The following is a 24441-nucleotide window of genomic DNA, read 5'->3' as shown; positions in this document are numbered from 1 at the left end:
TTTTAAAGTACCAAAAACAGGGGTTGAGAAACTAATTCCAGCATATTTCACTGATGAATCATATTCATCTGGGAGACACTTAGATGGATTTGATACAAAGGTAATGATTCTTTCTGAATTTCATTCACCAAACAAATTACAATGTAGTTACCCTAACAATGTCTGGTAGTCTGTTAATTTTCAAATTATGTGTGCTGAATTATGAACATGGACAAATATATTATTCATCTCTATAAATTCAAATCTTAGTCACACCTTTATTTAGAAAATGTTTTGACAGCTCCTTAACAACTGGAAAATAATACTTCTCATTGAAATATGCTGCGGTGAATTCTCACAACCTGTGGGAAGAGATCCAGTTGAACAATAGTATTTTCTCACTGTGTTTTTCTTAAGCTTTAGATATTTAAATTAAAAAAAATTGCTGTGCCCAAAAAGACAAAAAAAACAAGCAAATGAAGTAAAGGAATTAATCAAATATGATAAGGAAGAACTGCAAGATATAAATGAACAGTTGTGTGAAAAAGGTGCAAACATTGGAGTTGAATGACCGAACCATTGTATCACTTGTAAATTGATAAACTCCTTCCTTTCTGTTCTTCTGTCTCCATCGCTCTGTTTTATCTGTTGTATAAAAATAATATATTACTCATAGCACAGTGTGCTGGAAGCCAATTGAAATCTCCGAGTAAAGTAGAATTAGAGGATAATTATAATTTGACCAAAGGTGGAATTGAATGAGACTCAGTTCCACTTTTACAAATTTTACAGTACTTCCTCATTTTGGCATTGGGGTTTTTCACATTTGGGCAATTTCATTCCGACCCATCGAGGAAGAAAGCATAAAAATGCTGTGTTTGCTGGTTTCCAACCATCTTCGTGCCAAGGCCAAATTTAACCTGTTTGATTGTTTCCAGAACCTCCCCTTCCTCCCTGCTAAGCTGAATGATTGTTTTGCACAAAATACCAAAACCCAGTATAATTTGAGAACATATGCGTATCTGTCTGTGGTATAAGATGAAGAACTGAAAGCAAATTAAACTGAGGCGCCACAGTGCCACCATTGGCAAGAGAATGTAATTATTACATATGATACCTTTATAATAAGCATTTGCAATATTTTATCTTTAATCTGATGATGCATCCACACCCTGTTTTAATAGACCAGGAAATAGCAATTTCCTTCGTGAATGGTTTAAAATAAAACTACCCATTTATTCATTTTCAGTACTGCCTATCACCATATAATGTAATCGGAACTGGTTGCAAAGGTTTCTTTTTTATTATAACTGAGTAGTTGACTTCCTAATGATTCAAAGAAAGATCTGTTTTCCCCATTCTCCTGAACTTCTGGCTAAGGCTTTAGTAACCCACCTAACTCAAGCCAAGCAGGAAGTAGGCCAGTCATGCAACTAGTGTCCATACCATCTGCAAAATTAGTACAGGCAACCTAGTTAGTTGAAGGAATTAAAAAATAACACTGGGACATTGGTATTAGAAAAATGTCAAAAAGTGTGGTGCTGGAAAAGCATATCCAGTCAAGCAGCGTACGAGGAGCAGGAAAGTCGACGTTTCGAGCATAAGCTCTTCATCAGGAGTGTGTTGATTCTCCTGTTCCTCGGATGCTGCCTGGCCGGCTGTGCTTTTCCAGCACCGCTCTCTTCAACTCTGATCTCCAGCATCTGCAGTCCTCACTTTCTCCCTATTAGAAAAACGTACCAACTGTGTAACATAACATCATATGAAAGAAATAAGGACATGGTAGGATATTCAGCTGCTCAAACCTGTTTTACAATTTCAGAAAACCATGGCTGATCTATTTGTGACCTTAGTTTCACAAACCAACCCCCACCCCATCCCTCATTAACTCTTGACACTTTTGACAATCAAATAACTCAAACCCAAACATATTCAATGCTTCAGCTTCCACTGCTCTCTACAGAAGAGAATTCCAACCAAGAATGGCACTCTGATAGAAAATGTACCACCTCAGTTCCATCTTGACAGGAATTCTGAGGATGAATTTGTAGCTTTAATTTAGAATAATCAGGGAAACAGACAGTAGCTCGCCCCTTGCACCCGGAGCATCTTGGAAGGAATTCATTCTCCTTTTCGGACAGCAAAAGCATCAAGGCAGCAATATCCGCCATGTCCCTCTCAGATTCTGAGGTATTTCCAACACATAATGGATGAAGAGAACCCATTGGTTCCACAATAGTCAGAAAGGCAGTCGAGGAGCCGGGCACGATTTTCTCCCACAGTGTTGGTGAGCTTGCAGCTTTCGTATGGTCAACGTGCTTATTTAGGACAGTTGCACTCACCCGAACTTGATATGTCTTTGGGCCTGACCTCCAGTCAATTATGCCTCTTGCCCATGCAGGGTCACTCCCATGGTTCTTACACCAAACTTCGTGCCCCGAAATAAGCTCTGCTTAGCAGAGTCTTGTATCTGGCATTGGCATTCCTGATGCCAAATCAAACCACCACCAACCACCACCACCCAGTCTCTCCCCCCATCAACGATCACCACCCACTCTCTCCCCCCCCAACAACCACCACCACCCACTCTCTCCCCCTACCAACCCCAAGTCCGGGAAGATTTGATTTAACCTGCTGCGGATCTGCATTAGAATCCTATTATTATTGTTTAGCTGAGCTCCAAATGCCTGAATAAATTCAGCAAGAGTGAAAGAATGACTGGAGGTGTTTTGTTTAGAGTATAATGTAATGGTAAGAAGAGAACATTTTTATAAGGAACCCTTGTGTAACAAACAGTTGCCTGAGTGTTTTCAAATCTGCCCAATGTTATTATACAGCTCATGAATTCTAAATCTGGACAAGTGCGTTTTGAGGGTACAGAGGACTTCAGATTTTTTGAGGGTGTACAAAGTGTGTGGATGAGTCATGGGAGTATGGTGGACTCATGGGTGTATTGACGGTATATGTCATGGAGAGCATGAGGCATGGGTGGAGACAAGGCTGTGCAGCCTAACAACAATGCTGAGAACTGGACTGAAGTCCCGGTTAATGGAGATGTGCCTTCACAACAGTCCACCTGGGTATTTGCCCACCTCTGTTGCTATCTTATGCCTGCTTGGGGAGGCAGTGGGACAGTCTCCAGTCACTGTCCAGCCTGTCCCCATCACTTCTCAATAAAATTATAGTGATTGGGTGAGCACAGTTTCTCTGAAACAGGATCCCAGAGAAAGTAATCGCCTTCTCATTCTTGCCTTGAATCGAAAGGTCTAACCTTAGAATTTGACGTATTAGAGAATTTACACCAGTAATCCTTTTATTTTGAAGTTTTTATCTTTGAAGTATGCTATTGTGTTCAAGTTCATTGCCCTGCAATTCTTTCTAACAAATCTACCCACATTAAAAACAATCAGTTTGTTTTGTATATAACAATGAACAGTAAAGTTCTACATTTATTTGCTAACAATGTTCTTTGTTTTCTTTCCATTTGTTGAAGGTTTCATTTCTGATATTGGAGAAAATTTGGACAAAGAATAAAAATGGGACCCAAGTTCCAAGTCTTCATTTTCATTTGCTGCTTATGCTTGATTGATCAGACGACAGGTACAGTCATAACAGTCAGATAATCTGCTCAAAGAGCACTGAGGATTCTTTTCGATGTTTAAGTGTTGACAAAATTGTAGTGTGCGTATGATTTCTGCAGTTATATGAAATATTCCAGTTTCAGATCTGATGTATCTCAACACATGGCCTTTCAATTCTGTTTTAGTGTGTTAATGTAACCATCAGGAGAGGTTAGAGATGTAAAATTTATTCAGTAAATTCTGAAGTTAAAAGCTAGTGTGACCTCAAAACCTCTGTGTGCCATAAAACCTATTTGGCTCATTCATGTTCTCCAGGAAAGGATACCTGCCATTATACCCATTTAGATGTGACTCCAGATGTAAAGAAATTTTGTTGACTCATTGTTGTAGTCTGAAAAGGCCTATCAGGAGCTCAGCTGTTTTCAAGAAGGGGACTTCTGAATAGCAATTTGATGGCTTTGAAAAGCATCCACATTCAAAAATAACTTGCTAAAAAGTGACTACTGTGAATCAATCAAGCAAATGGTTTCATATAACCTTAAAAATAATGTTTGATTATTTAAAATGTGTTTTTCTATCATTTGAAGGCTAATGGTTGACTGAAGTGCTTCTTTTTGTAATTAAATCCATTTTCAGCAATATTAATAAAACGGCATAAAATTAACATTTGTAATGATGTCAAGGATTCTTTTAACGCAAAAGGAAAACAATTATATTTTAAATTAATTTACCCTGGAAGGGTAATGGAAAGGTTTATGTTTCTTAATAAACAAATGTATTTGTCCCAAGAAGACTTGAAATTATTTGATCTTTTGCACTGACTAAACCAATTTTGGATAATGTATCTGATGAGCAAATGCTAACTAACAAAAATGTACTCCTTTCTTCTAATTGAATAAAAATAAAATCTAATTCACCTCGATTGTTGTTCAGCTCTAAGCATTCCACATAGAATAATGCGTTTACTTTTGCAACAAGCCTAAAAACTGTCCCATTTCCATGCTCTGATATCTTTTAGTCCATTTTAGTCCTATAGAATGGAAACAGGATCTGGGTTCAGGTCCAGCTCTGTGCTTATTCATCAAACAATTATATTAGAAGCCTTGCAGAGCAGGTTCACTCAACTGATTCCTCATATCACATGAGAAAAGATTTGATGTGTTTGGGCCTGGAAAAATTGAAGTATAGAGGAATAAGAAGGAATTTTATTGAAAAATGTAAGATTCTGAGGAGACCTGACAGGGTGGATACTAAATGGATGTTTCTCTTTGTAGACAAAAGCAGGAAATGCCATTTAACACAGAGATGGGGTGGGGGAGGGGGGGTGAAGGGGAGTTGTGAGTCTATGCAATTTTCTTTCCAATAAAGTGGTAAAGGCAGGAACATGAATATTTTTTAAGGGAAAGACAGATAGATTCTTGACCACCAGAGGTGTCAGAGTATAGGGGGTTAGACAGGAAAGTACTTTTGAGGCCATTGTTCGATTAAACATAATCTCATTGAATGGTGGAGCAGTCTGGAAGGGCTGAATTATGTATTCTTGGTCTTAATTTAAATGTTCAAATCTATATTTATCTGTATGCATCGGCAAAATGACTTAGGTTCAAACATGAAGAGCATCCTTGTTCCATCGTCATGACTACTATTCTGCAACCCTTGCTGTAAGTGTGTTAATATCAACCTGCCATGAGACTATATTCCATTACTGTGGTATTACTTTGTTTTATCTAGAGTACAAAAATGTTTGAGGGGCTTCTGTCCTGGCAGGTAGGAGATAGGTTAAAAGAAGGATATTACCAGGATTGGAGGATTTGGGCTGTCAGGAGAGGTTGAATAGGCTGAGGCTGTTTTTTGCCTGGAGCACTGGAGGCTGAGGGGTCACCTCATAGAGATTTATGGAGTCATGAGTGGCATGGATACGCTGGGTGGATGGTGTCTCTTGCCTGGGGTGGGAAGATCCAGAATTGGAGGGCTTTGGTTTGGGGTGGGAGGGGAAGGATGTGGAGGGAGCCTGGGGGGTGGATTTTTCAGGTGGAAGGTGGTGCATGTGTGGGGTGGGCTGCCGGAGAGGGTGGTGGAGGCTGATGCAGTTGCAACATTTGAAGGGCACCTTGATGGGTACGTAAATTGGACGGGTTTGGAGGGATATGGGTTGGAAGCTGGGACTGAATTGGGTTGGGATATCTAGTCGGCATGGACAAGTTGGACCGAAGGGTCTGTTTCTGTGTTGACTCTAACTCTGACTCTAACATCCTACATTAAATGTTTCAGCTTAAAATTTGGAAAAGAATGGGAGGACAATTAGGGCTCATGCAACCAGGTCCAGTGAAGACTCAACACCTTCAACAGAGAAGGGATGGGATGAAAATCTGCATTAAAAAAAGGACAAAAAAAGTGTTTGTAAACAGCTTTCAATAAGTTGGCCATTGTGCAGACATATCTAGAGTTGCTCAGTTAGATGTGTAATCCGTCACCACAAAGAATCACTGGCACATTGATATGTTAAATTAATCCAGAAACATCTTGAGCCAGATGGCAATAAAAATGCAAAATATCACGGATGAGCAGATGCAAACATAAAGTGTATCCTGGTGGCTTCTCCAGTTGGCCATAATAGCTTTAGTGGAAACTCCACTCAGAGTTTCTGCCAATCTTCCATTTAGTTTATGGCAGTGGATCAGGACAAAACACTTTTAGGAAACTCCTGGCTTAAGGGTTGAATTTTAAAGCTGATTTCTACTTGCATTTTTACCCTATATTTGCAGAATATGATAAGCTGATCATGCAGTAGACTAACATTATAGCATGAGCCTCAAATGTTTAAAATGGCTGAACAGAAGAAGTTGAATTTACCTTGCTCTGATGGCAGTCTGTGTTCAAAGTAAATTTATTCTGAAATAAATTTTGCACCAGTTTTAGAGATAAGACCTCTGGGTTTTCTTTCCTTTTTTTACTGTGCTCAGAGTATATCTGTTTTGATTATGGTAGATGTTATCATCAACAGCTTATTTCTGGAGCCTAAATGCAGCTAACTGAATGTTACACAAAATTCTACCCACTCCTCAAACTATATGTTATCATCCATCAAACTGCTACAGGATTTAAAGAATACTCCATTTATTTCTTAACCTCTAGATGGGGAGATTAAAGAGTCTCTGAATCTTTTCAACATGAAACTTGGTTGGCATTTTTTTCATCTGTTCATGTGTTACCAGTGCATCAATGGATAACAGTACATTAATAGCATTAACATTGTTCACCATTTTATTAACATTTGATTTCTCTTTGACATTCAAAGGGATGCGTGGAGGAAAGGATAAAGACTCGAAACAGGTAAAAACAATACACAATAAATTTAGCACAGTGAATAGGAAATTATATCAGTAACAGCATAAAAGGAAATAATTTTGATCACCCAGAGCCCATTTTGCCAGGTCTCTCAAGGAAGTATCTCCTTGTCATTGGTACCAAACTCCAGTTGGATCACTCAATAAAATGATGTACTTGATTACTATCAATCGTGAACTTTTAATTTGTGTACAATTAGCATTAAGAATGAAGGTCTTATCTCTAAATCAATGCAGCTCAGTGAATGCGAGCCAGAGATTAACTCTCTTAAAAACTTATCTATGGAGAGAGGCTGGATAGTTCCAAATTGTTTTATTTACAGCAGAGAAGACCTAGTGGAGATCTGATTGAAGTGTTCAAGATTATAAGGAACAGAGTGGATAAGAATCAACTGTTCCCTTAGTTGAAGGATCGATAACAAGCGTGCAGATGATTTAGATGAGACTTGAGGAAATTATTGTCACACAAAGGCTGGTAGGTAATCTTTTCAAAATGTATGTAGATGAGCACTTGAAACATTCAAGGCTATGGGCCAAGTGCCAGACAGTAGGATTAGTGTAGATAGGTTGGCACAGAGCCAATGGGCCTAAGGGTCTCTCCTGTGTTGTATGATTCAATGCGTGAAGATGCCTATTCCTACAGGGAATCAAATGCTTCTAAATGCTCATAGCAACTCTCTCCCCTACTCCAATTAATTATTTATTTTATTTTCTGCTCGTCCTGAAGATACCGATTACACATATTTGAATCATCTGGCAGAACCTTATGATTGGTCATTCTTCACATATAAACTTGAACAGCACTCATAATTGACATTTTTGAGGCTAAAATCAATTCTGGCTTTGTCTAATAGCCACCGATATCCATAAATATAAAGGTGACAGCTCATGTTCCTGACATAGCAGTAGGGATTCTCTGACTGATACTGCCCGGTCACCGAGAAGAAATGTGGATGCTCTTGGCCTTTTGGGGTGGGGGTCATTGTGGAGGGAACAGGGTGATTGGTAAAATGGGCAGGGGAATAACTCTCACTGGGACCACACTCATTGCAAACTTAAAGCTTGTCCATTCCCTTAGTCAGGCATAGTGAAATCCCTTTTTCAAGTAACCTCTTATCCATGCCTAGGATTACAAGCTGACCTATGACACAGTGGTGACAGGCCCACATGCAACTGCTGGAGGGATCAAGCTATTTAGTGGTCTTTACTTGCCTTCATAAGGTCCTCAATTTGTAATTGGAAGGAGGGTGAGACACCAGCCTTACTGCTCCAAGATTATTTGCAATGGAGGCATGAGGTGACAACCCATTTAAATTGCCTTTCCCACCTCTGAACTCAATATCAGTGTGTAGAAGATTCTGCCCCAAAGAGAGGGCAGACTATGAGTGGATTCAAACTGAAGGATGAGAATTTTAATTTTAAAATGTTAGGGGAATGGCAGGAGCTGAGAGTCAATGTCAGACAGCAGGAGTATGGCTAACTGACCTAGATATGGGCAGTGAAATTTGGATAAGCTAATGTTTATGGTGAGTAAGAGATGAGAAAATGGGTAAGAGATTGTTGGAGTGATCAAGCCTGATGGTAACCAAAATATGAGTGAGGATTTCAGCAACAGTTTGGGAAGGATGTTGGTGATGTTGCACATGTTGGAGTAGATAGGCTTGTACTGGAGAGGACATGGGAGCTGGAGTCTTGCATGCATGGACTGAATGCGAAGTTTATGAAAAATGTAGTTCAACCTGAGGTAATGGCTAAGTTGGAGAGGGCTGAATGGAAGTATGAAATTGATAGAAAGGAACTTTTTGGCAGGCCTCAAATCAGTGCAAAGGCACTCTTAATATGACAGTTTTGAGGCAGGACTAAAGGATATACGTTTGAGCTTCCCAATATTTAGCTGACTTTCTGTGCGGTATTTCAGAGTGAAAATATTTCTCTTTAATAATCAGCTGATTTAAAAGTTTAATTGGTCATGAAGCTGTGAAATAAAAGGCACAAATGCACTTAACATTACAAATGAAGGCCATGGTTAATACTTTAGGGGTTAATTCATAATGGCATCTGGACCTGGGTATGATTTATTTCCAGTCTTGTATTTTGTTTAGCTGTTTGTGTTGATTATCATCTAGTGATTACCATGTTGCAACAGTAAATGTTGCATGGTAATTATAGTCTTTATAAAGTCAGGAAAACTCCAGCATGCTTAATAAGATAATAATAGCTTATTCACAAATCTATTGATGATTTGAATTATATGAGCAGAAACCTTGTATGCAAACAGTATATAGCTCTGTAACTAACTTGAAAGCAAATACATTTTCCTTGAAGAAATTCAGAAATAATCTTGAAAATTTGTAGTATTCAGACTAGACTTTTATCAGACTTTATAGCATTGCACATCAGTGACTTTTCTTTCTCCAGAAAAGCGAATATTCATCATGCTTTACTTAGAAAGATGTAATTAAATTTTCAAATGCCAGTTCCCCGATAACCGAGTTTGAAAAAAGCTATCTCTACTGAGTACAGGCTAGGAGGAAAGATGTCTTTTCCATGAACTGCAAATAAATTTGAAACATCTTTATTATAAATGAATTCTTGATTTAACTAGTGCTTTGAGAAAACCAGTTCTCTCAAAAAGTTCCCCAGGTCAGTACCTTGTCTCTGCTAAGTTTGTTATGTTGGGTAGTAGATAATCAGCCAGGTTTCGAAGTCTAATCACTCTCCAGTGATAACAGGAAAGGTTTAGATTCAGTTGCAGTGCTCAAGTATCTTGCTGATGCTCGATTTCCCACAATGAAGAGTGTTGTCTAGTGGTGCAGAGGACTACCAGTTTGCATGGCAAAGTCGTCTAACGTGAAACAGCCCCACCTTTCATTCTGAAATGTACTATGTGATGCTCACAAATTCTCCCACTTATTTGTTGTAGGCTTGTCAGAGAACCTGAACAAACAGTGTAAAGGCCTGGCTATTAACAGCTTGGTGTAATCAGAACTCAAACTGCACATTGTTTTGCAGCACAACATTTTGGTACAAATGCCTATTATGAACATTGAGACCAAGGGTTATGCTGAATAATGGATAGACCATGTAATCTCACTGCTCTTGCCTTTCTGCATATATTTCAGCAATTTATACCAGGATTATTGAATGCTTTGAAACTTTTTGATTTTGTAGGGTGCAGGAAGATGTAAAGGATGGGAAATCGATCTAAGGAACAACCTCACTGATCCAGGAAATATCTCAGAGTATATCAATGACTTTTATGAGAATATCAGCGATCTGAGTCCAGGGTGTGTCCGGTCGTTCAGCCTTAATGTCACTCATTCCAATTTGGTGGAACTGTAAGTGTAGCAGGTCACTCTGTCTTGACATAACTTTTCATGCAATGTTGCTGACAAATAAAATTCAGTCTTGATTATTTTTTGAAATCCAATCTTTAAAAAAGTACTTGAATGAACACTTGAATATCAAGTAATATTCATAACATTCAAGGTTAAGGGTGTAGTCCAGTAAAGCCGGAACATGCATTGTAGTTTATTTTTGGCAGTGCAGACTTGGTGGGCTGAAGGGTCTCTTGTATATTGTTTGATTTTTTTAAGAAGTGGTGGAGTCTCTAAGTGAAACAGTTGAGTAGGAGTATAGCTAAAGCTCTCTGCATTCATTTCATAACAACACTGCTTCTTGTCTTGGTTGAGTTTTGCCAGTGGAGCACATCTGGCAATTTACACTAGGTGGTAATTTTCAATTTGGATAAGGGTGAGAGACAAGCAATATCTGCTCCCATTCTGAAGTTTAGCCTCTCAGCACCTTCTGTTTATTTTTATGACTGCTCAAATCCTCTGGGTAAGGAAGCATTATTTTCCTCACTTCAATTGTCACAAAATAAACAATATCATTCTTATCATTAGCTTACCAATATAATTTGAGAACGTATTTTCATACTTTATCTCACTTATTCTTTCACACACAGTTTCATCTGTTCTTTTATTGGCAATTTTCATTGCAGGATGAAGCTTTTAAATACCAAATATGATTACCTGAATCCAGGTACCAGGAAGCAGATTTATAAATGGGTTGAAGATATTTACACAAAAACACCAGGACCTGGAATGGACATCTGGAAACCCAAACCTCATGAGAGAAAATCAAAAAATCCAGATGAAAGTAACAACCCAGAAAAAGGTAACCAATCTGGAATTATGAATGTTTTGATGTTAAACCTGCTAAATGCCTCTCTGTGGAACTCCCCTTTCTCACTTCTGACCCTGTTGCTTTCATTGTTCCATCATCTCTCACCAACTATCTGTGCATCTCACTCCAGAATATTGTTCTCTTGTGAAGAATGCTTTTCCCATCTATGGACTTCTTGTGAATGATTGCATTGACAAGTAGCCTTTAGGAAATTCTGGTTCAGGAGTGGTGACTTCTTGCACTTTGATGGAGCCTCCTCCCTGGCAATGTCTTTCTTCACTTGCCCTGGCGAGGTGGGAGCATTGGCATTGTGGCACTTAGAAACAGCTTACACCTTGTCTTTTTTCCTTCTTGAAGCATCTTCCCTTGTTTGGTGCCTCTTGAATTTCTTTCAAAATCATCATTTTAAAGCTCCTTCCCAAGCACAATCAAGAATTTCTTACTGAAATGTCTTCAATGATTCCTCCTTCAGCCTTTGTACCAAACCATTCTTCATCCTCTGATTTCAAATTCCATTCCAACGCATAACTCTCCCTCTCTCTTGCAGTCACTCATCTCTATCCTCCCTATTTCTCTCCCACCATGTAAACTCTGTAACCAATGTTAATGGCCACTCAATTCACCTTACATCTAATGCGACCCTATTGTAGCAATCAATTGTAAGATTTTAGGATTCGCTTTAACTTTAGTTGTAAGATCCAAGTCATATGTTAACAAACATCAACATTTGAGGGCTTTCAAAATTATATTTGCTCTGATTAGTTGCACAACCCATTGCAGGTACAAGTGTGTTTTCACAGGTGTCACAGAATCTGTTAGGTTTATTAAAACCAACACAAGTAAAATGATTCTTAATAAAAATAATGATTTTCAGTTGATCCACTTCAGGGCATCAGCCTGTGAGATTGATTGATTGATTAGGCCCTCATTTTTTTGTTTACTTCTGATGACTGAAGTTCTCTTTCTGTCTTCAGTCTTCTTTTCTGTGCACCAACCCACTAAGAATCATTACTTATTAACCCTTGCTAGCCATGACTGCCTGTGCCTAATGAGACACTTTGGAATCTAATTGGCTTTCAATACATAGACATATGATTAATCTCAGATTGGCTAGACAGTGTATGCTTGATTCCTAATTGGTTTCCTTAAAAGTGATGGTCACATAATGATATTTCCACCTCTTACCTCCTGTATTATTCTTGTGATGTAAATCACATTCCTTTCTGACAACCTATCCCTCTGATCTTATTAACTGCATATATCTTTACCGAGATAATATGAAACCAGAAGACAATGTGTGCATCTCTTTCAAGTGTGCAGCGTTACCTCCAAGTGATTAATATCATCCCAAGTTAAAAATCTGAGTTTTCTCAGAAAACTATCAACATCCTTTAGTTAAAAGAATTGTTCGTGACTCCACAAACACTGTTGATGCCTCAAACAAATAAGATCTCAAAATAACAATAGAAAATAATATATATATATATATATATATATATATACATATGTCTGTAACATAGTTTAAGTTTCAAAATTGGGCCATTCAAAAGTAAAGTGGTATCCTTAGGGAAAAACATTTCACTTCAATACATTTTCACATTTGTTAGCCTAATTTATATGTTAATTTCCACTACAAAACCATAAACGGGTGACTTTTCTTCGGACCCTGGCTATATACATTTTCTTCTTTTCATGAAGTGTTTTACCACTAACTACAATTGAACAATGCAATTTAATTCTTCACTTGCTTTGTCAAGTCAAAATTACTGAAAAAACCTTAATCCTGGACATTGATTGGTAGTTACTCACAATTTCCATGTACAGGTCATTCTGATATTCCACACATTTCATTAAAGCAAATTCGCTGTAACATGATTGACGAACTTTCTAAAGTTTCTAAAGTTTCTAAAGTGCAAACTTTTAAAACATATGTTGACTGCAATGCGATTACATCGCCTACACTTTAAGCGCTGTTTCTAAAGTGCAATTTTTCTCTAATGCAGAGTTGCACAAGAACGCAACCATTGCATGATAGAAGAATTACCTGTATCACTCTGCAACCATATCTCCTGCCACATTCCGATCCTACTTCATTCAGTATCTGTCCTCAGAAAGGCATCATTTAGATTCACGCTTTCAAAATCCTGGTTGATTAGTCTTTGCTCCTCATTGTGCCACAATGTTTACATAGACGCTAATTTGCTAAACCGTACCTCTCCATCCACCTTTCATGCCCTCGTCATCAATGACACAAATCCTCCTTCTAATCCTTGCTGTTACTCCTGGGACAGTCTTTATTCCTTAATTCATAGGCCAGAAAGGATTTTCTGAACTTCTAGTCCAATCATGTGTTATAGAATCATGGAGTCCTACAGCACAGAGACAAACAATTTGGCCTGAACTGGTCCATGCCAACCAAAATGTCCATCCACACTAACCCCATTTCCCTGCATATGGCCCATATACTTCTTATCCTTTCCAATCCATGTATTTGTCCAAATGTCTCTATATGTTGTTAATGTATCTGCCTCAACCACTTACGCTGGCAGCTCATTCCATATGTGTACCACCCTATGTGTAAAAATGTTGCCTTTTATTCTTTCCCCTCTGACCTTAAACTAAGGCCTTCTAGTCCTCAATTCCCCAAACCTGCAAAAAGACTGAGTGCATTAACTCTAAACCATGCCTCTCATGATCTGATATACTTCTATAAAGTCCCTCCTCAGTCTCCTATGCTCTAAAGTTTGTTCAACCTCTCCCTATAACTCAGGCCATTGAGTCCAGGTAACATCCTTGTAAATTTCTTCTGCACTCTTTCCAGTTTAATAATATCCTTCCTATAACAAGGTGACTAAACCTGAACACAATACTTCAAGTGTAGCCTCACCAACATCCTGTATAACTGCGACATAATTTCTCAATTTCTATAGTCAATGCCCTGACTGATGAAGGCTATCTGATGTGCCATCAGATCTGGCCGGACTATTTAAAATGCTGGTACTTCTCTCATCAGGATCACTTTGGAATGCAAAGGTACTGCAAACCATCTTGTTAAAAAACCTCTCCCCTCCATCTTGCACATAAAGAGCTGATGGATTTGTTTATCAATAAGAATAAGACTATTTCATCAGCTACTTCTGACACTTTTCCCCCTTCCACTAACTGATCTGACCAAACTATTTACAATGTTCCTTTCTTCCTTAACCTCAGTTCTTTCCCTAGCTACTCTATCCTCATGCTCTCTCTAAATTTATTTTAGACATAACACTGATATTTCCATGCTCTTGTTTCTAACAAATTACTGAATACCTAATTTCCACTGCTGGGCCCAACACGGCCCCCTGATTTTGTGAACAGTTTTCTGTCTCTTCAGGTCTTCTCTAATTCTGCTGTCATCGCTGCTCACATCAAAACAAAACAACACTTTATTAAACCATTCATGCAAACTATTGTATATCTCCAGCCCTCTTTTCCTCTTAGAGAGGTCCTTGAATGTATTATCACCTCCCAAATCAGTTCCATCTTTCTTCAAATTCAGGTTTGAATCCCTCCAATCAGATTTCTACCAACATAGCAGTGTCAATGTAGTCCTTACCAAAATCACTAATGAGATCTATGTGACTGTTATATAGGTTAGAGTTCACATCATGTCCTTTTTGACCTCTCTGCAGCCTCTCACATGGTTGACTGAACCAAACTCCTCTATTGTTGTGTGAGACTACAATCAAATGGTTCTATTTTTATAAATCTACTCATAGCTAGAGTATTACTTCCAATGACTGCTCAAATCATTGCCCTGAGAATCCCCCATAGATATATCCTTGGTTCACTTCTCATCTACATACCGCCTGCCTGTAGCATCATCTGAAAGCACATACTATTCACACCAAAATTGATGATATTTAGCCCTATTCACCACATCTTTCTTGATGCTTTGAAGTAGCTAAATGATCAGACTGCTTATTTGACATGTCTTACTGAATGAGATGGAATTTCCACCAAGACTGAGGCCATTTTCATCATCCAAACTGTTATCTAACTATTGAATCCGTCCCATGGTCCCTGGTAACTGCCTGACCTTAAATTAGATATTTGTAATCTTGGTGGCACATCTGGTCAGTCAGTGAGCTCCTGACATTCTCAACATCACCACCTCAATGCATTCACTGCTGAAATCCACATTCCTGTCTTTGTTCGCCTTTAGTTTTGACCATTCCAATGAATTCCTGACTAGACTCTCATAAAGTCATCCAAAATGCTCTTCTCTACATCTTAACTCATATGAAATCACAATCACCCTACTTATGCCTATGCTTGCTGACCTGCATTAGGACCAAGCCAAACATCACAAAATTCTCAACCTTGTTTTCAAATCACTCTAAACTCTCCTATCCCTAGCTCTCTAATCTTCTTCAGACCCACAATGTTCTGAAACATCTGTGCACCTTTAATTCTGAGCTGAGTATTCCTGACTTTAAGGGGAGATGATGGCTTAGTGATATTATTGCTGGCCTGTTATTTCAGAAACCCAGGTCATGTTCTGGGGACCTGGGTTCAAATCCCGCCACCACAAATGGTGGAATTTGAATCCAACAAAAATCTGGAGTTAAGAGTCTAATGATGAGCATGAATTGATTGTTGGAAAAACCTATCTGGTTCACTATTGTCCTTCAGGGAAGTAAACTGCTGTCCTTACCTGGTCTGGCCTACATGTGACTCAGCAATGTGGTTGACTCTTAATTGCCCTCTGGACACTCAAAGCTGGCCTGACCAGCGACGTCCTCATTCCATTAATATGTTTTCATTGTGACACTCTTTAAAACCTTTTTTTCCTGATTAAACCTTTTTAATGGAACACCTCCCTTTTTTGGCTCAATGTTGTATTTTATAACATTGCAATGAGAGTTTTTGGAGTATTGTTATTAAATTAGCAATGCTTTATAAATATAAGTAATTGCTATGAACTGGATCAATAGTGTAGAAAATGTTCATGCACAATATTCTTCTTTACAACATGTGTATCATTTACTATTATCTCTAAACATCATACTCTTTATATCACAATTAAAATATCATTGAGATTTTGGAAAAGATTTGTCGCTGTTGTGGATCAGGTTCTTCAATTGAACAAATAGAAAAGAGAGAAAAAAATATAATTTCCACTGTCCTTGTTCATCTTGATAGTCTGGTTTGTCCCCAGATATTAGTCCAGTGAACAATCAATTACAACTGAGCACATAATGTGTGAATTCAAACAATTCTCTACCTGGCTGAGCAAGGACAGAACAATTTGATTCCAGCCACAAGACAAAGTAAAATTATTCCAGACCACAATGAGCAATTGGAGATAAGATAACCTAATATATATCTTTGATGAAATTCACATCTCTCAGGAAGCTTTAATCTATCATCATAACTAATAAAAGCAGTAATTATAATTTTTGCACAAATGCAATCATGCGAATAATAATTCTTGCAGCCTTACAGATGTTATCACCATTCCTTTTATTTGGTTCTTTCTGTACACTGTCCTTTATTTGTTCACTCTTTCCAGTAACTGGCGAGTTTCAAATTCTACCTGTGTTTCCACCAATGATCTCAACAAGTGGCCCACACAGCTCCATGGAATCCTTAAGTACCAGTTTGGCTTAGTTGGTAGCACTTTTACTTACAGCAAAGACTTAAGCACATTGACTGCTCAGCACAAGTCACATGCAAAAAAATTCTCTTGACAATACTTCGAGAAAATATTTTTAAAAATAGGATGCCCTGATCAGTATTTCTGCTGCAAACAAAAATGCCCAGAATAATTTCCTATGTACAAATGAACTGCCACAGTTGTCTGATGAAATTGGGAGAGTTGTCAGGTCCCATAGATTTGCAGAACTGGAGTCAAGACACAGTCTGGTCCAAGGATGAAGTGAGGTTATGGAGCAAATAATAAATGGACTGAGGTCAATAAATCTCATTTATTCAGTCTTTCACGATGTTTTAAAGTGTCCCTCATTTTAATATGTTTCTATAAATCCTTACATCAGTACTTAAAATGAAAACCAACTATTGTAATTGTTCTCATTGCAACTCCTATCTTCCTCTTTTCAGGATTTTATCTCCAGCTGTTGTTTTCAGATTTAACATTTGCCCTTTTGTTCACCAGAGAAAAAATATAAGAAAGTAACAAATATGAGCAGAAGTAGATCAGTCGGCCCCTCAAACCTGGTCCACCACTGTGAAAGATAAAGGCTTATCTGTCCTCAAACCTCAAATCCACTTTCAAGCCAACTGCTTAAAGCCCTCAAACCATTGATATTTTGAAAAATCTATCTACCTCTTCTTTAAATACTTTCAACTATATAGCCTCCACAACTCTCTGTAGTAAAGAGTGCCAGGCATTCACCATTCACCACGCTAATTCTGCAGTCCTGCCACATCCAGTCATGAATGATGGTGGATAATTAAGCAACTCGCTGGAGGAGAAGATTCTACATGTACCCCCATCTTCAACAGTGAAAGAGCACAGTGCATTAGTGCAAAAGATAAAGCTGAAGTTTTCCCAGCAAATCTTAAGCCAGAAATACAGTGCCAGCGTCCTCCAGTGGTTCCCCAGCCTCATAGATACCAATCTTCAGCTAATTCAATTCACTCCATGTAATATCAAAAAATGGTTGGAGGCACTGGATGGTGAAAAGACTATGGACTGTAACAGTATTCCAGCAATAGTACTGAAGATTTGTGCTCTAGAATTTGCCGTTCCCCTAGCCAAGCTCCTTCAGTACAGTCACAACACTGGTATCTTTCCAACAATGTGGAAAAAGCACAATTTCGACCTGGTCAATCACCACCACAAAAGTCTATCCTAGATCTTCAGTAAAATGATTGAAGATGTCATCAACAATACCAGCAAGCAGTGCCTGCTCAGCAATAACCTGCTCAGTGACACCCAGTTTAGGCTCCACTAGAATCACTCACCTTCTGATGTCATGACAACCTTGGTTCAAACATGGACAAAAGAGCTGAATTCCAGAGATAAGGGGAGAGTGACAGCCATTGACAACAAGGTCACATTAGATGAGAGTGGCATGAAGGAGCCCCAGCAAAACTGGAATCAGTGAGTATTAGGGGAGTACTAGGGGCAAACTCTCCAATGGTTGGACTCATACCTGGCACATCAGAAGATGGTTGTGGTCATTGGAGGTCAGTCATCTCAGCTCCAGGATATCACTGCAGGAGTTCCCTAGGGTAGTGTCCTCAGCCCTAACATCTTCAGTTGCTTCATCAATGACCTTCCCTCCATCACAAATTCAAAAATGACGATGCATAATCAGTGGTGAACAATGTTCTGCACTATTTGCATCTCCTCAGATACTGAAGCAAACCATGTTCAAGTTCCAGATCTGAACAATATCTGGGCTTGGACTGACAAGTGGCAAATAACATTCGCATCACATAAATGCCAAGCTCTGATCATCATCAATAAGAGGCAATTTAACCACCACCCTTTGACATTCAATGATGTAGCCTTCATGAATCCAACACTAGTAACATTTCTGAAGTTAACATTGACTAATAGGTCTTTGGACTCGCCCCATAAACACAATGGCTACAAGAGTAGGTCAGAGGCTAGGAATACAGAAACGGGTAAGCCAGCTCTTAATTCCCCAAAGCTTGTCCATCCTCTACAAGGCACAAGAGAGAAAGTGAGGATTGTAGATGTTGGAGGGTCAGAGTCGAGAAGTGTGGCACTGGAAAAGCACAGCAGGCCAGGCAGCATCTGAGGAGCAGAAGAGTCAATGTTTCCGGCATAAGCTCTTCATGAGGAATTCCAGCTTTTCCAGTGCCACACTTTTTAACTCTCCAAGGGCCAAATCAGGAATGGGGCGGAATATTCCCCATTTGCCTAGATGGGTGCAGCTCCAACCACACTCAAGAAGCTTGACACCATCAAGAACCAAGCAGCCCACCCAGCTGGCACAACAAGCATCCATCCCCTCTGCCACCAATGCTTAGTAACAACAGTGTATACGATTGACAAGATGCACTACAAAAATTCCCCAAAAAACCTTTGACAGCACCTTCCGAACCCAAGACAACTTTCATCTAGTAGGGCAAGAGCAGCAGATACATGGGAACGCCACCACCTTTAGGTTCCCCTTCAAGCCACTCACCATCCTGACTCAGAAATACATCGCCGTTCCTTCATTGCCGCTGGGTCAAGATTCTGGAATTTCCTGCTTAAGGGCATTGTGGGTATACTGACTGCACATGGATTACAGTCGTTCAAGAAGGCAGCTCAACTTCTCAAGAACAACTAGGGGCAGGTGATAAATGCCAGACCAGCCACCGACACCCACATCCCATGAATGAATTTTTTAAAAACATTTCTAATAGTGACCATTACTAAGACTAGCTTAATATTTCAGAACTATTCATAGAGCTTTAATTGCACTCTAAATGTGAACTGAAGTCCTCAGAGTATCGGCCTTTGCCTTTGGATGACTCACCCAGTGACTTTACATGACACCACAGTCTCCCCCGATGCTCTGTCTTAAAAGTTGTTTTTCACATCACCAAATAAAATCCTATACTTGAGGCAGGATGCTCTCTGCCTGATGAGAAAGTGTCATGAATGTATCAATAAGCCAAAATCCTGATTCCATCTGTTGATGCAGTTAGAATTATTTACACTGTCTCTGTATTTTTCCCCTCAGGGAAAGGGAAAGGCAAAAAAGATTGGATCACCCTTAATGTTCTTAACATACTTGGCCGTTTCATTGTGCAAGCACCTACTTCTACTCTCTTGAGCATTGCAATGGGTAAAAATAATACGGTAAGACTCTGATATGATTAATTTTAAGAGCTCTTCAATATGCCTGTACTTTTCAGAGTCTGCATTTCACCTCTGTCATTTTTTGATACCAGTTCTACTGTTTTGACTTACTGAGCACCTTTCACTAGATTCCACCGAACAACCCCATATCCTTTACTAATCTGATGCCAAATAGTTATTCCTTTTCAGAATTTTTAACAACTCTGCTTCTTGATTTTCTCCAATCTCCTGCATTTTATGATTATGATTTGTAAATATTGTGATTTGTAAACAATGTATATGTTCAAGTTTGGTAATAATCAGCATTAGAAAGGTTTTGTGCAGGACAAAAGCAAAGAATTGAATTATAATTTAACTGAAGACCATGGGCTATGATTTCCTGAGGGACTGTGACAATGACGCCAGTGTGGTCCTGTTTTTTACATTAAGAAGGAGCTCCACATTTCTGGCAGGAGAATCTGATCATTGATGCTACAGTTAGGGGGGAAATACCTTCAATCCAACTGTGTTCTCATCGTGCAGGATAATCAGAGGAAGGTAAACAGTGTCTCCTTTTACATGGCAGTAGTCGCTGTATTCTGGGATTTAAATGTCTAGGAGCGCAGGCAAACACATTGACAGCTCCCTTGGAAGAGTAAGTATGTAAGGTAAGAGTGAAGGTCAGGTACCAAGTGGGTAAGGTAGTTGGGCACAAGCTGGGATTGATGTCAGATATGTGTTGAGTGTTTAGGATAGATTGGAGATTGTTATGCAGTGTGGTGGCCAGATGAGGTTGGCGTTGATCCTGGCAAAGGAGAGAGTGGAAATGGACAAGGGCATTAAAACATGTTGAGTTCTGGGGCAGAGGAGTGTTTTGGGTCTTGGGAGGGTGAGAGGTGGGAGAGGGTGGGTAATAGGTCCCAGGTTTGTCAGGTCCTTGGTGGGAGGGCAGAGTTTTGGTTCCGCCAATGGCAGAAGGAATGTTGTGTTCTGGGAGGTAGACTGAGAGTGTCACCTCCTTGTGGGAAGGTGATAGAAGGTGAGATGAAATGTCAGGTCTAGGAGAGTAGGGAGTGTTATCAGTTCCTGGGGATAGGGACATGTCAGGTCCAGCAGCAGCATGGACAGGGCAGAAAATCAGAAATTGATTAAAGAAAAACTCAGCAGGTCTGGCAACATCCGTGGACAAAATCAGAATTAGCATTTCGGGTTGAGGGACACTTCCTCAGAGCACCAAAACATGAACTCTGATTTTTCTTCACAGATGTGGCGAGACCTGCTGAGCTTTTCTAGCAAGTATTGTTTTGCATCTGCATTTCTTTCAGATTTTATTTTTCAAGGAAAAGGTGTTGGCTCAGGATCTGGAGGGTGTAAGAAGCCAGGGCTGTGTAATTGGAGGCTGAAGGGTGAGATGGTGTCAGTTTAATAATTACCCAGGAGTAGTTTAATATTTCACAGGTGGCTACTGAAGTAACTGCAGCAGAGTTCTCCGCTTTAAAAGACTATTTTTGGAGGCTTTCAGGCACAAGTGACTGGCAAATGGGAATCCTCTACTGATTAATAGGTCAATGGGCTGAAAAATGGCAGATGGAGTTCAATCTGGATAAATTAGAGGTATTCTTGTTTGGTACAACAAGCAAGGGTAAGGCCTTGGGTAATGTAGAACAGAGGGACTGAGGGCTCCGGTACATAATTCTTTGAAGGTTGCATGGCATATAGACAGGGCAGTTAAAAAGTCATTTGGCACGCTTGCCTTCATTGCTCAGTCCTTTTGAGTATAGGAGCTGGGAAGTCATGTTGAGGTTGTGTAGGACATTAGTGAGGCCTCTTCAGGAATACTGTGTCCAGTTCTGGTCACCGAGTTATAGAAAGAATATTATTAATCTGGAGAGGGTTCAGAAGAAATTTATCAGGATGTTGCCGGGTATAGAAGGTTTGAGTTATAAAGAAAGGCTGGACAGCCTGGGAATTTTTCACTGGAGCGTAGGAGGTTGAGAGGCGACCTTATTGAAGTTTATAAAATAATGAGAAGTACAGATAGAGTTAATGACAGTTGAAATTTTCCTAGGATGGGGGATTTCAAGACTAGGGGCCACATTTTTAATGTGAGAGGGCAGTGAGTTAAAAAAAGACATGAGCGGCAATTTTTTTACACAGGGGTTGTTCGCATGTGGAATGAACTTCCTGAGGAAGTGGTTGAAGTGGGTACAGTTACAACAGTTAAAATACATTTGGCTAAGTACACGAATAGGAAAGATTTAGAGGGAAATGGGCCAGGAGCAGGCAGGTGAGACTAGTTTATTTTGGAGTTATGTTCGGCATGGTTTGGTTGGACTGAAAGGTTTGTTTCCGTACGGTATGACTCTATGTCCCAGACAATACCCTTGGACTTTGCTACATCAAGGTTTCTGCAGGGGCCCAACATGTAAGTCCATCTATAGAAACAATTGTTTGACCATCAGAAAATTCCATGTTAGGGAAGGGACAATCAAAGAATGATTATTCTACAATCAGACTTAAATACTTGTTTTAAATCTTAGGGGAAGAGAAAAGAGCAAAGAAAATTGGCAGGGGTTCTTTGGGAAAATGGATTGATAAGAGAAAAGTAAGACAGGTAGGAGGAAAAGTGGAGCTGAGTGAGAAAGATAAAAAGAGAAAAGTGAAAGGACAGAAGAGGAACACAGACATGGCAAGAGACAATGGAGGATTTCTGAGACAACGGGTGATTTATCATTGTTATTTTTGATTCCCTATAAACTGGCAGCAATTTTCCTACTTAGTTTTGGGTAGTAGATAAATTAATTGTTGCCAAAGAAGGGTTCAAAAGAGTTGCTTTATTAACAGTTGGGGTCAAACATAATGACAAGAGACATGTAGTAACTGATAGACTGCATTGTGGCACAATTATGATTGTCTAATTTACTGCTTTTCATTTTAATGTGATGTATCAACTATTAAAGTTTGTTGAATGTAAGCCATTAATTTGTGTTAAAATCCTAATCCTAATGATAAGGAAATATATTTTAATCTTTCAAAATCTCCTTTCCCAGTTTTCTTTCACTTGTTGACTATATTAAATGACTTGTCTGCCTGTACATCCATAATAAAGAAGTCACAGTTTGACTTATGTTCCATTACCTGTATTGGATTGTTTGGACTCATACCCACAGGAGAAATATGAAAATGTTTATACAGCTCCCAAGAGTCAATGATAAGGAGCCCATCATTCTGAACTTATTATTTCCAGCCAGAAAATAAAAGACTGAAGTAGATCAATGTTTGGTCACTTTGTCTTATCATGGAAAAGATTTTTCATATTACAACATGACTGTAAACCCCATTCTGTTTGAATGAGTTGCAGTATCAATTTTGCCTCATATATTTTAAATGTGACTATTTGCAGGTATGCCAGCTCTTCAAGACTTCCTCTGACCTTTTGGACAAGCTGTTTGATCTCACACCTGTGCAAGCTCGCATATTCTTAAAAGGACTTTATAACTGTATTGATGTTGACACCAAGAATGAAACAGTAATCGCCAAGTAAGGTTATCAACTTTAAAAAAAAATTTACAGCTTTTTAACAAAATCTTAACAATGTGTATTCCACCTGGATATTTATAAAGATACAGATTTCACATTTTTTAAAAAGAATCACATTTTGTTTCTTGACTTCTGCTTTCAAGTGTACATGGTAGTTATAGTTCTCTCAGAAATACTTCAACACCATGTGTATACATGTTTTCTCCATGGTTGCATTGTTCTTAAAAATTTTCCTCATTCCCAAGAATGGAATTGCTGTTATTTTTACAAGAGAACATTGCTCCCAGCAATGCAGACATTTCAGTAAAGGGTACAAATTAGCAAGTTATCAGGGTTTTTGGTTTTCTATTTATTTAGTTCCTTCCCATCCTGGTCATTCACTGAGAAGATTCACAGAAGACTGTAGACCTTTGTCTTAACAACAGACAGAAGTTTATTAAAGAATAGAAGAAATGAGAAACAAAAAAAATCTAATACAATGAGCAAGATCTAAAACACACAGTTTCAATTTTTTCCCAACACTATCCATTATAGAAACTCAAGCCGACACAAAGTACACCCCATAGCTCAGATCTTCAGTGTTCTCCTGAACTGATAGCTTTGTGGCCAAGAACTATGATGGCAATTCAATGAGTCTTTTTCAAGTCTATTGACATTAATGTCTCCACAAGGATCCTCAGCTTTAATAGGATGCACATTTCTAATCAAATTCACCTTAGTGGAAGCTTCACAAGTTATACTGTCCTGCTGAGCTGACATATTCCCTTTGATGCCCTGATTCTTTTTACTAGGAGAGGAACTAAATTCACTCCTGCACTCAACTCTCATGTCTTTGAAACTGAACTGAAAACTTGATTCTGAACTGAACTTAGTTTAAAAATGTTTTCATCATAGGTTCTTTGGCACTGAAAACAAAGCCATACATATGCATTCTACATGTTGTAACTCAAACTGTACAGACAGTTGATTTACAGTCTGTTGTTTCTGACAAATACTGGAT

The 24441-nt window shown here is 38.9% G+C and overlaps 1 protein-coding gene across 2 annotated transcripts in view; it reads left to right on the top strand.

The window, feature by feature from the left end:
• Positions 1–24441, top strand: part of LOC122540707 (otoancorin-like) — a 210223-nt gene that overhangs the window by 119638 nt on the left and 66144 nt on the right. For both annotated transcript variants that reach the window (XM_043676824.2, XM_043676826.2), the window contains exons 2-7: positions 3473–3579; positions 6859–6893; positions 10079–10245; positions 10911–11086; positions 19804–19922; positions 23305–23441. In XM_043676824.2, coding sequence (XP_043532759.2) covers positions 3516–3579; positions 6859–6893; positions 10079–10245; positions 10911–11086; positions 19804–19922; positions 23305–23441 — 698 coding nt within the window. In that variant the 5' untranslated portion in view covers positions 3473–3515. The remainder of the gene's footprint in view (positions 1–3472; positions 3580–6858; positions 6894–10078; positions 10246–10910; positions 11087–19803; positions 19923–23304; positions 23442–24441) is intronic.

Source organism: Chiloscyllium plagiosum, unplaced genomic scaffold (genome assembly GCF_037043375.1).
Source record: "Chiloscyllium plagiosum isolate Xiang-an unplaced genomic scaffold, Cpla_swu_hap1 HiC_scaffold_29, whole genome shotgun sequence".
Lineage (NCBI taxonomy): Eukaryota > Metazoa > Chordata > Chondrichthyes > Orectolobiformes > Hemiscylliidae > Chiloscyllium > Chiloscyllium plagiosum.
The sequence above is the reverse complement of the archived record's forward strand: the minus strand, read 5'-3'. Positions and strand labels throughout refer to the sequence as shown.